Source organism: Amblyomma maculatum, chromosome 1 (assembly GCF_055883805.1).
Source record: "Amblyomma maculatum isolate TAMU_Amacu chromosome 1, ASM5588380v1, whole genome shotgun sequence".
Taxonomy (NCBI): domain Eukaryota; kingdom Metazoa; phylum Arthropoda; class Arachnida; order Ixodida; family Ixodidae; genus Amblyomma; species Amblyomma maculatum.
Window position 1 is genome coordinate 36,282,357 of NC_139344.1, and position 12,887 is coordinate 36,295,243.

A 12,887-nucleotide genomic window follows, 5' to 3' on the forward strand; every position below is an offset into this window, starting at 1 on the left:
AAGTGGAAGCGATTGCAACCAACGTTAGTTGCAACGGCAGTATTTTAGCAACATATTTTAATACCACAAAATTTACCGCTTAAAACGCTTAAGACAACTTTATAGGCGTTTTGAGAGCCATAATATACGTAATGAACGTTTACATTCTACACGTTATATTCTACATCTGGCTGTGCGGCGGTCTGCCGACCGGCTTGCATTATAGGCGGTAATTTCTAAATAATTACCTTCAGGTCTTCTCACTCACTCACGTTCAGTACACATGCCGATATTACTTATGGGTTTGTCCAATGCAGACCAAATACCTTGATTGAAGTGCATGTGGCGAGTTTGTGTATGCAAATGAAACTGCGCCAGTATTATAATTTTCTGAAGGGTCATAGCCTCCTTTATTTTTTCTATGCCTGCTCAAAGGCTGCTGTAAAGCCCCTCAATAAACTAAAAGTAGCGCCATCTCCTCTCTCCTCCTCCGGCGGCGCCGCTCCTCCTCTCGCATTTCGACCGTGGCTCCACCTACGGGGTGCGCGACTAGCGCGCGCTCTCCGGAGCAGGCGCCGGTCACAGCCGTCTCGATCAGCGCCGCGCGCGCGCCGATCGAGGCGGCTGTGCGCTGGGTCTCACCAGAGCCTTGCATTTTGTCGCAATGTGTTCAGGTTAAAATATTACTCACTGCTGAAACATAATTACCGAATGTTGACAGGGATTTCCCGCCAGAATAGTTTCAGCTGTGAGTGTCATACGTACACCACATATACGTGATTTCGGCGTTGGTTCAACTCGCCGTCATCTCCGTGTGTCCGTAGTTCGTCACATTTGGCCACTCAGCGGCATGCTTTATAAAATTTGTAACTAGGCGGCGGACAGGAACACTTTTGGAACCGTCTGTGTATGGTTTCTTCGCAGCGTTGACTGGATTGCGAGCTGCCGGTAAACTTGAGAAGTGTGGCAGCAGCTGTTTTCCATGTATTTTCATCTTCAGCTGCAGATCAAATTAACTATAGGCGGCGGAAGCTGCAGTCTGTGTGGAGTCTTTGCAGCTTTGATTGACTTGGGAGCTACCGGTAAACTTGGGGAGGGAGGTAGCAGTTATTTTTTTTTATATTTGGTGTTGAGACGGTGCCGTGTTCAGCTGCCATGGTGTGTCACCATACGTACACGATTTTGGCGTCGATTTAACTCGCCTTCACCTCCTTGAGTTCGTCAGCCGTTGACAAAAGTGTGCAACATGAATGAAAAAAAAATTAACTAGGCTGCGGAAGCCGCAGTCTGTGTGGTTTCTTTGCAGGTTGGACTGAATTGTAAACTACCGTGAAACTTGAGAAGCGTGGTAGCAGTTTTTTTTATATTTTGCGCTGAAACGGTTCCGTTTTCAACTGTCAGTGCGTGACACCATTTGTACGCGATGTCTGCGTTGGTTGAACTCGCCTTTACCACCGTACTTCTATCAGCCGCCGGCCAAAGAGCGCAACATGCTTGAAAAAAAAATTAAATAGCCAGCGGGAACGATTTAGTAGCAGTCCGCGTGGCAGGAAAACACACGGCGATATGTGCCGCGCGCGCGCCGTCCGCCCCGCTGGAAAGGAGGAAGCTGCACGCCCAGCAAAAAAAAAAGCGCGCGCGCGCACGTGACGGCGCTCGGCCAATGAGAGGGTCGAACGACGAAGGAGAGCGCAGGAGAGGAGGCGGGCGGCAAACTTCACATGTTGGCGCTACTTTTAGTTCATTGAGGGGCTTTAGGCTGCTGGATCCTGGAGCGCCGTCTGATGAAAATGGTCTCACGCCGGGTTTCTCCGTGGAGTCATAGAGGTGGAGTGACGCTGCCAGCCCCGCCAGCCCTGGGTAGTGAGCGCGCGCTTTTCAAATGGGACCATCGGCAATGGCTGCAGCCGCTGCGGAAGTAAGCTGCTTCTTGCATGTTTTGTCAAGGGCCAACTCATCCTAAGCCATAGAATACCAATTACTGACAGCAACAGAGAGGAATGATCTTTCCTTCCTTACCTCCCACCCTGAGAAACAATTGCTCCAGTTAAGAGTCAGCAACGTTGGAGAGTTGCCCGATTTCTAGTCTTCGTCTGCATTCACTTCTGCGAGTCGCGGAAGCTGCGCGCTTTATGACCGGAACGTTGCGATCTCAGCTGCATTCCGAATGCCCGTCATTGTGCAAAACTGGTAACCCGCCGTTGTAGACGACTCTGACGTCTCGCAAGAGCAGCATGTTGTGGCGGGTCTTACGATCACGTATGCAGTCTTAAGCGTGGGGAGCTCATATGCGTTGTATGAACTATGGCATCACGCTTTGTATCTCGACGCAAAGCGGGCAGAAGGCACTTTTTTCCACGAGATTCCCGGTAGCAGCGAGCTAATACCCCAGAGCTTGAAAGTCGTCTCAGGAAAGGACCGAGTGCCAAACGCCACATCACGGTATTCAGTCGTCTGTACATAAAAATCTTTCAAGCTAAAGCAGGGACGGATGCAAGGCTCGGAAACAAGAACGTGCGACTCCGAGCATTTTCCAGAATATCCGGAATACATGCAGCCACCTGCGAAAAGTGATGCAGCGTTGCACAAAATGGAAGCAGCCATTCTGTGCCTCACATCCATATCCTGTGCTGGCCTATCCTAACTGCTGAATGCGTGAACCTTCCTCTCGAACTCGCCAGTGTGAGTCTCCTTTACAAACTACATGATCCCACGTACCTGAACGCCGAGACGTGGGTGATTCAATTAAGTGACGGTGAGCGCCATTTATCAAGCCGGAAGCATACCGAAAAGTGCAGAAGGTGACACAGGCTAACATATGCAGTTCGATTTCTCTATCGAGCGCTAGAAGTGGCGAAAAAAAAAGCGGGATTTGGAAACCGGAATACTGCGATTGAAGCAAGCAGTGATAAACGTAAGGAACTTATAGGCAACTGAAAGAGGACTGATAGACGATTTTGCTGACGTCGCCAAAACCGCGAGTGAAAAGTGCTTGGGTGCAAGCATTCTGGTCGACCAAGTCATAATAAATTATTATTAAGAACTTTTCCAGAACCAGACGTACATCACCTAGTTGGCCAGAGGTTGTTGCGTGCCACTGCGTTTAAAAAAAAAAAAGCCTGCCAACAAATTTCATCTGCCCCTTTCACCCCGGGAGGGGCTTAAATCTGATGGCACAACTCTGGAAGACCATGCTGTGCTGCTCAGACCTTGGGCTTCAGCTAGTCACCCAAGCGATGAAGGGCCGGAGCTCCTTCATCCGCTGGTGTGAATAAAAAGTTCTGCTCTCTCTCTGTGAGCACATACGCAAAGAATGCCCCCTCAAGACTGCCAAGCTGCTCTACTTTACCAAATTTTCTTGGAAGTACAGGTTTAACATCTATATCTCTCCATAGCATCCCTTGTCAAACAATGCGTGAGATGGAAGTAATGGGACTAAAAGTCAAGCAGGCCAAGGTATTCTCCCTAATTGCTGACAAGATAAGATTTCAGAAAGAACTTTACAATAATTAACAAGCAGATAAATTCATTTGTAGAGGATGTCGGCCTGTGAAGCAATGTGGAAGAAAGAGCCAGTAGATCCTGTTTTAGCTTATGCTCAGCGCTAGCAGGGCTATTAACTCATGCGCATCTGAATACACAGAATGCTTACATTCAAGTTCTGTTCAAAATGCTTGCGTTGTACAAAACAGCCCATTAATAATTATGTAAAGCAATTTAGCTGAAAACCAAGAGATTTGATCCTCTTGCTATACTGATATCGGAATGGCAGGCCGCCACTTCCGTAATTTTTTTGGCTACATGCTATTCAAGCATGTGTGCACATACATTCATGATAAAAACTTATCAGGTGCACTCACAATTGTGCCCGCCCATCATGCATGGTGTGCTAAAGAAATAATAATGCACAGTGACAATGCGCCGCATTTTATGCAGTGTGCTGCCCCTTCTACGTTGGCTGCTCCACCCAGGGCTGCATGTGCCAAGTCAGCAACTTTGCGTACCAGCGCCGACGGCACTCATCAATGCCCTCACCGCCGTTGAGCAGGCACTAAAAAAATGGAGGAGACTATGGCTTAGTTAGGTAGTGTCCAGTGCTTCGGTGTATCAATAGAGGACTCCTCTCACAAACGTACACTAATACCTCTGTCACACGAATACTTCTGATAGTCACTGAACTCGATCTGCACTGAGGTTTTCAAAAGGGATTGAAGCATCCGGTGCTACAAGGGAATTTTGAATGACCACCGAGAAGATTCTTTTGTGTGCGTTAGGTTGCGTCGATGGTGGCGACGCCTGCTCTCGAACGTGCTCGAAAACTCGAGTGATTGAGGAAGCAGCTTTGAGTCACGCAGGCTCGGGCTCGATTGCACTTGAAAGTTGCCACATGACAGCCTCGATCTGCATTCAACTCAATGCAGATCGAGTTCAATAAGGATCAAAAGTGTTCGTGTGACTTCTTCGAAACACATGGTTTCTTCTCTAACATGCACTCCTACAACTTTAAGGCAGATCACAATCATTTCGTTGCTTCGATACAGACCATTCGAAGAAGCTCACTTGGCTGAAACCGGTTCTTTAGCATATGCAGCAGGTGAACAAGATTAAGTAAAAAGGTCACTTTTGCAGCATTGGCTTGAACTAAAAGACCCATATGCACTAGTACCCCCCGCTCACCAATATGTTCCCCAGGTGTCTGAAAAGAAAATACCCTACGCGCAAAAATTATTAGTGAACTGTAAGGCATAGTCCAGGCATATCGTGCAGCAAGCTTCTGCGATCAAACTTCTGTCACGGCTAATTTTGAAAAATTACAATGCGCTTTTAGCATATGCTTGCAAATGCCCCTCGTATGCTGATGCATAAACTGAAGAAATATTCATTTTCTTTACAGAATGCAAGAGAATTTCAAATGCCAAAGTATGCTTACTTCATAATATTGCAGCCACACTTGCACCATACAATGAGCTGCATGGCATTAAGCCTCCAACAAAAGGCCTGACCTGTACAGTGTCAATACGACACAATTCTTTATTGAACTGTAAAGCACACAAAAAAGGCACCTCGTCAGAGGAATCTTCAAGTTGCTACTTGTTGGTTCGTCTGACTGCTTTCTTCCTTTGTAGCCGAAGGAAAGCCGCACCTGTTGGAAAAACAAATATTGGTCTATATCAGTCAGGGGTGACAGGAATGAGGGTAACCTGACACACTGTGTAATAAATGCCAGATGAAAATAGCCACAAAGACAAAAGGCCACCACTATAATTACAACCAAGCAGTTTGAAGCAAAACCTTGACCACTACAGTAAACTAGTGACTTCAGCATCTAACACACATGTGAAAGGTGTGGGTTCGATTACCATTAACAATGGTTATTCACCTGTTAACCGTTAGTAAGTTGGGTACATGGTTTGTAATGTGCTGTTTGTTGAAGGAGAAATTTCCATTCCATTCAGTAAATTTTCACTTTTCTGGGTAGCTTAGATGTTTTTATAAAATTTCTCAAAATCTGCCCAGGAAACTAAATTTTACCTACTTTGCAAGCCTGTACCTCAAAAAAGGTTTATGGTAGAGCACCAATAATTCCATACTATATTCTCAGCATACTTGTCTATCAAACTGCTAAACCTCATATTTATATAATGTTTCAATACAGAGCTAAGATCGCGTTAATTTCAAGAGAACAGTGAACAATGAACATTTCTGAGGACAATTAAAAACAATGCATATTTGATATTTTTTAAGCTTTGTCCACCTATTATCCTCTACTTCAGCTTTTAAAATCATTAAAAACATACTGCATATTTTTGCTGCAGAAGTAATTACGGTCACCTCAATATAAGACCCTTGCGCGAGGCACAGGGCACCATGCAGGTCTGAAGATTTTATGAACGATTTTTAAATTTTGGCATAATATTGTAACAGGGAGAAATATGTTTACAAAAGAGGATGAAAGGTACATATACAGTGAGAGACAGACAAGGAGCAGGCAATGAGGGCCCGGCGTTTGGACCTTCGAGTGCCCACTTCACCCGCGTGGGCGACAGCCGTTGCCGCATGAGGAACTGCTGCGCCAGATGTGATCAATGGAAAGTATGAGTGTGGCACGCCAGTGACAAAGCAAGGTTTCGAATGCAAAAAAAAAAAGAAAAAAAAAAGCAAAACTATCGGTAACCGGATACGTGCGCCTATCTCAGATGATGGCAGCCAGAAGGCCTGAACTGGGTTTTAAGGGGCGCTTGATCTGCTGTTCACACTTCATGCCGGCACACATAGCTGGGACTGCATGGAAGAAACTGTGTGTACAGGAATGAAGGCAATGTGCACAGTCGGATCACTCAAACAATTGCAGCCCAGAAACACTGTTTCTTAATGAGGCAGTTCTACAATTTTGCCATTTCACTAAAAATTATTTGGAATATGTAGCTTGATCATTGAACTTTATTGCCTTTTTGTGTAATCCGCATTATGGTGAAGGTGAATTGCAAAAAAATGTCTGTGTGCTACTTGATACCACAGCGCATCAGGAACTCCACATGTATAAAACTGATTCCGAATCATTCATTGCGGTGTCTCTGAAGGCTAACTTGCAATGTTGAGGAAAAAAATGACTAGATACAATACTGTTACAGGTGGAGGACGATGAAACAAAGTGGCGTGCTCGTGCGTGGAAGGTGAAGAGAAAGAAGTGCATCGAACGCTGGGCCCTCACTGCCTGCTCCTTAGCTGTGTCGACAGTATATATCTTTCATCCTCTTGTGTAAATATATTTCTCTCCGTTACAATTGTAGATGATTCGAAAATAGTAGACGATTCATAAATGTCGTAGAATCTTCAGACCTGCGTGGTGCTCTGTGCTTTGCGCAAGGGCCTTATTGAAGTGGCTGTAATTACTTGTGCAAAAAAATTATGCAACATGTTTTTAATAGCGGAAGTAGAAAACAGGAGAAAGTGTATCTCAAAAACTCTCACTTGCTGAAAGAAAGGGGGCTTGCTAATCACTTGTCGATCAATTTACATACCGGCTGCTTCAGCACAGGTCCACTAAAATTTAAAAAAAAATTTTTTTTAGAGATATTGAGATGGCTTCATCGGCGTTGCGATGCCAGTGTTGGATGCCATCTGAAAACAGATGAATCATGCTAACTAGTAAGCTGGTTAACCAAATTCTAATAGTTTACTTTTCAACCACTGCAATTAGGTACTCGAGATTTCTAGCCTGCTACCTCGCCAGGGTGATGCAGCGGTAGGGCGCTCGACTACTGTGTCCAACGATGCAGGATCGAATCCCGGCCTCGGCGAATGCTTTTCAATGAAGGCGAAAAGCTAGGCGCCCCTGTACTGCAAACAACCCCAGGTGGTCCAAATTTCTTAAGCCCTCCACTACGGTGTCTCTCATAGCCTTAGTCGCTTTGGGGCATTAAGCCCAACAAACCATTTCTAGCCTGCTGTTAGTATTAGCCAAAAATATTGTAAACATTGCTTCCCTCAGTGCTGTGGCTCAATAAATTTCATCTACCATATGCCTTTTTTGAAAAGCATGGTCTACATAGCGACAACAATCACCTGCGAGTGATACACAGTCCCTGTACAGCGTCCACCGCTGCTCGCTGCTGCAGCCAACACAGGAGAGAGGACATGTTACAGGTGTTCCACGAAGTGAACTGTAGTGACAGACATCGCTTCGCGGCCCACAGAAGGCGTGCACTTTTTGAAAAAGGCGTGCATTAGCAAAATATTGCTGCGCCATGGCGCCCTGGGAAATCGCATTCTTGAAATTCTAAAACGTGATCGGGCGCTTACTAACGGCTGGCTACATATTTTTCATTGCAATCTGGTGCCTAAATGCAATAGTGAAAAGTTTACTGTTGTAAATTTGTTAGTCAACATAACTGACCTGTTTTCTGATGTCTGCCAGTGCTGCTACTGCAGTGCCGCAGAAGTCATTTTGCGAGAGGCATTCATAAAGTTCGTATTACTGGCATGAAGAAAGGCAGATACAAAAGTGTGGCTTCAGTGGGAGTTTCATCATAAATAATAAATAAATAAAATAAATATACATATTCTCGGCCCAAGACCACACACTTCTGGCACTGATGAACGAGCTAGTGTAGACCATTGCCCTAAACCTCTTATTTATCTCTGGAAGAGCATTCGCATGAAAAAGAAAAAAAAGAACTTCCTTGTCGTTCTGGCGTGTTCTCACGTAGTGTGTTCTTCCTGGGAAGAAAGAGGAAAAAGTTACTTCATGCGAGATCGAGTGAATATGGAGGATGATGCAATATTTCATTGCCTAAGATAGCTGCGTGTGTCATCACCACCTGTGCTGAGTGAAGCGGGCAAAAGATTTTTGCAAGCACGCAGCAACCTTCGTCATGTGCAGGTTGCTGTAAAGAATGGTGAGCACTGGGTTGGCACTCACAGTAATGTGCTCCAGTATTTATTCGACAGTCATCCACCGGTCAGCAAGCGTTAAGAGGCCTGCTCTCATCGCAATTTCTGGTAGACCAGCCATAGATGTTTGAAGCCATAGATGGTCGACAGCTCCGGTCTTGGTCGTCCAGGCCTACTTATGTGACCTAAAATCTTCTGCATCATTTAACGACAACCTTACGGGCTTGAACATTATTGCCACACATTACCGTTGGCTCTGCATTTCTCTTCTTTGAATAATGGCCCTTCAAATATGGAAAGCAGACCACTGGGAGTGCTTCCAATTTCCCGATGGACGCTGCCATTTTTAGTTTGATGCCCTAGAGGGATTCTGTGGTGCTATACAGAACAGAATTTTTATATTCTGCTAAAAGCCTCTTGGGTGTGCTTTTTTTGTAAGTTTATGGTATTGATAATAAGAACTTTGAACACCCCTCATATTATCTCAAAGCCTATTTTATAAATTCTCGTTTGCCTCTGCTGAAACACCGTGTGCTGTGGCTGGAATCTTGAGTGCAAAACCGCGATGTGGTGTTATCAGAGAGTTCTTTTGTAGTCATATCTTGATAATTCAAATGCGAAGCTGGCCAAAGATTATAATCCAAGTGGTCCCTATCGAGCTTCTCTCAATGCATGTGAGCTTCAGTTTGAATAAATCGGAAGTTTGGGTTAAGTGAGCTTGTTGTGTGTTGTGTTTTATGGCACATAGGCAACTAAGGCCATCATGCGCCAAAAGCAAGGTTTAAAATCTGGACTTTGTTAAGGGCTTTAAGAAGTTATTACAGGTTCTATAACTTAGTTAGATACTTTGCTTCTTTTAGGAATGAAAATATGCAGGAAATGTCAATGAGTGACCTTTCTCCTAAAAGTAAGCTTGGGTGGAATGGTATATGTTCATTGTAAAGTTGTGGGAAGTGCTTCTGTCGTAGATCTTCAAGTCTTGTACAACTGATTAGGATATGGTTAATTGTGAGCATGTCTCCACATTCTTCACAAGTAGGCTGATCGTGTTTCGTTAGTAAAAAGTTATGTGCAAGGTGTGTGTGACCGATACAAAGACGACATAGAACCACTTAAATGAAACGCTCTTGGTGGCTACATGTTTTCCATTCCTCTACCACGGGCTTCAGTACGTGTAACTTATTGTTGATTTCTTTGTCCCATGAGTCTTGCCATTTCTCTTTCAATTTTCTTTGTATATATTTTATCTCTATGAGGTACATTTACTTGTTCTATTTTTGCATCCTGGGCGGCTGCAACACACGCATCAGCTCTTTTATTTCCATTTATACTTATGTGACTTAGCACCCAGCAGAATTTAATTTCGTGTCCTCGAATTTCCTAATAAGGGTTGTGTTGCATTTCTGGCGTGTAGTGCTGTGATCACACTAAGTGAGTCTGTGTAGATTATACTTTTTACGATGTTGCACTTCACTATCTTTTCCGCAGCTAAGGAGATGGCATAACATTCGGCAGTAAAAACTGTTGCACACAGAGGTAGCCTGACTGTTTTTTCAAGTTTTTCTTCCACTACACCACTACCAACGTAAAAAGTTTTTAGAACCGTCTGTATAAAATGCAGTGTGGTTTTTGTACTTTTCTTTCAAGGCTAGGAGCTCTTGTATTATGTGATCAGGTGTGTCTGCTTTTTCCTAATAAGGGTTGTGTTGCATTTCTGGCGTGTAGTGCTGTGATCACACTAAGTGAGTCTGTGTAGATTATACTTTTTACGATGTTGCACTTCACTATCTTTTCCGCAGCTAAGGAGATGGCATAACATTCGGCAGTAAAAACTGTTGCACACAGAGGTAGCCTGACTGTTTTTTCAAGTTTTTCTTCCACTACACCACTACCAACGTAAAAAGTTTTTAGAACCGTCTGTATAAAATGCAGTGTGGTTTTTGTACTTTTCTTTCAAGGCTAGGAGCTCTTGTATTATGTGATCAGGTGGTGTCTGCTTTTTACGAAACTGTGTTAGTGAAAGGTTGCATACAGAAGGGAAGCTTATATTAAAGGGAAGCAAGGGGCAATTTGTTCGGGACTATGGACAACGTTTGGAAGTTTATCATATATGTTTAGTTCCTGGCATATCTGTTCATGACGGAGAATTAGGGGTCTTATTGCTAGCGGTTTATTGTTAAAAAGTGTTCTAGATGGGCACTTTGTGACTACAGAGTGGCAAAGATGTTTTGGGATGAACCTTATTTTTAGCACGTAAGCACACATAAGCATTGTTCTTCTGTCTGCGAGGGGTGGTTCATTTGTTTCTACATGGAGGCTATTTACGGGGGATGTTCTGTATGCGCCAGTTGTAAGCTGCAGGCCAAGGTTTTGCACAGGATCTAGAAGTTTTAAGTAAAAGGGTATTGCTGACCCATACACAACACATCCATAGTCCAGAGAAGAGCGTACTACTGAGTGATAGACACACATAAGACATGTTCTGTCAGAGCCCCAGCGTTTGTGTGATAGCACTTTCAGTATGTTCAGGGATCGGGAAGCTTTCTTTTTGAGGTTGTTGATATGTAGTAGAAAAGTGAGTTTCTTGTCAAATGTTACACCAAGAAATTTATGCTCGTTTTTTATTGACAGTATTGTTTCATTTAGGTGCAGGCTAGGGTCGGTTTGTAACCCTCGTCACAGAGAGAATAGAACAGCCAGTGTTGTAGTGAAAACTGAAATCCATTTTGATCTGCCCATGTAGCCAGCTTGTTTATAGTAAGCTGCACTTGTCTTTCACATGTTGATACATTGGAGGATGTGTATGCTATCTGTAGGTCGTCGACATACAGTGAATACATTACAGATTTCGGGATTACTTTGTTTAAAGAATTCATTTTTACCACAAAGAGAGTTGTACTTAATATACAGCCTTGTGGCACCCTGCATAAAGTTTCTTGAAAAAGTTGAGCCTAGGCGCACACGAAATGTACGGTTCGAAAGGAAGTCTTTTAGACAGTTCAGCATTCTACCGCGGATGCCCAAATCCGCTAGGTCACGAAGGATGCCGAATCTCCATGTCGCATCGTATGCCTTCTCCATATCGAAGACTGCAAGACAGTGCTGCTTATGTATAAATGCTTCACGGACCGTGTTTTCAAGGCGGACTAAATGGTCCGTTGTTGAACATGCTTTTTTTGAAACCACACTGGTGGATATCTAGAAGTTCCTGAGATTGAAGGACGAAGGTTAGCCTAATATTTAAAACACTTTCAAATGATTTTGTAAGGCAACTTGTAAGGGCTATAGGTCTATAACTACTGGGGGCAGTGGGTGGCTTTCCTGGCTTCAGGAAAGGCACAATAAATGCTTTCTTCCATGCCTCTGGGATCTTTCCAGATACCCATATCTTATTGAAAAAATTCACAAGGGCTCCTATCGCAGGTGTAGACAGATGTGCTAGCATTTCATAGTGTATTTCGTCCGGGCCAGGCGCCGTCTTTTTACCAGCAGCTAAAACGGTATTTCTTGTACTGTGAGCAAAGAGTTGTAAGGTTCATTTCCACTCCCACTAGTAGGAAGTCTTTGTTTTTCAGCTGAAGTTTTGTATTTTAAGAAGCATTTTGTGTAGTGTAATGAACTTGATACTGAAGAAAAGTGTTCGCCTAAAATGTCTACCTGTTCTTCTATGCTCGTTTGCTTGCTGGGATCTGTAAGAAATGGAATTGTGAAAGGAGAGAAGGTTCCATCAAGTTTACGAACTTGCTCCCAAATTTTTTTTGATGTGATTGAACTATTTATGGAAGATTTATATTTTTGCCAGGAAGACCTTTCGGCATTGCGGCGGACATATCGTGCTTTGGCTCTTGCCTGCTTAAAATTTGTGAGATTTTCATCCGTGGAGTGCCTGCGAAAAATTCCCCATGCTTTGTTTTGTTTTCTTTTTGCTTCTTTACATTCTCGCGAATACCAGATCTTGTGATTTTTTTTGCACAGCTCTTGAGGATTGTGGGGTAGCTAAGTATGCCGCAGCTATGATGCAAGTTGTAATCTTTTCGTTCAGCTCATCTACGCTGAGGTGATCTGAATAAATGCTTTCAAGGTTAGCTTTTGATTGAAATAATGGCCAGTTAGCTAGGTGAAGCTACCACCGTCGTGGTTTGTTAAGTGTGATGGCTGGTGAAGGTGTTAAGCTGATTGTGACAGGGAAATGATCACTTCTCTGTGGGTTGTCCTGAACATCCCATTTAAAATCTGTAAAAAAATTGATGGTGAACTAAAAGACATTGCTCCAGTACTTGGCGAGCAGCAAGTAGGTTTGCCAGTATTGAGCAGGCAAACATCATTGCACAAAATAAAATCTTCTAAAATACGGCCTTTGCTATCGGTTTGTTTACTTCCCCAAAAAGTGGAATGTGCATTAAAATCTCCAACTACCAGATATGGCTCTGGTAGCTGTTTAAAAAGTGATTCCAGGTCGTGAAGTGTGACATTAGAATGGGGTTCAAGGTATACAGAACATAATGTTATAGTTT

General features: G+C 43.7%; 1 protein-coding gene across 2 annotated transcripts in view; it reads right to left on the reverse strand.

The window, feature by feature from the left end:
• Nucleotides 1-4,983: 4,983 nt before the first annotated feature.
• LOC146202131 (uncharacterized) overlaps nt 4,984-12,887 on the reverse strand; it is a 34,441-nt gene continuing 26,537 nt past the window's right edge. Inside the window, exon 4 of one of the 2 annotated variants that reach the window (XM_084587967.1) lies at nt 4,984-5,122. In XM_084587967.1, coding sequence (XP_084444093.1) covers nt 5,067-5,122 — 56 coding nt within the window. In that variant the 3' untranslated portion in view covers nt 4,984-5,066. Of the gene's footprint in view, nt 5,123-7,925; nt 7,958-12,887 lie in introns of those variants that run through there. The other variant, XM_084587968.1, reaches the window with a different exon arrangement.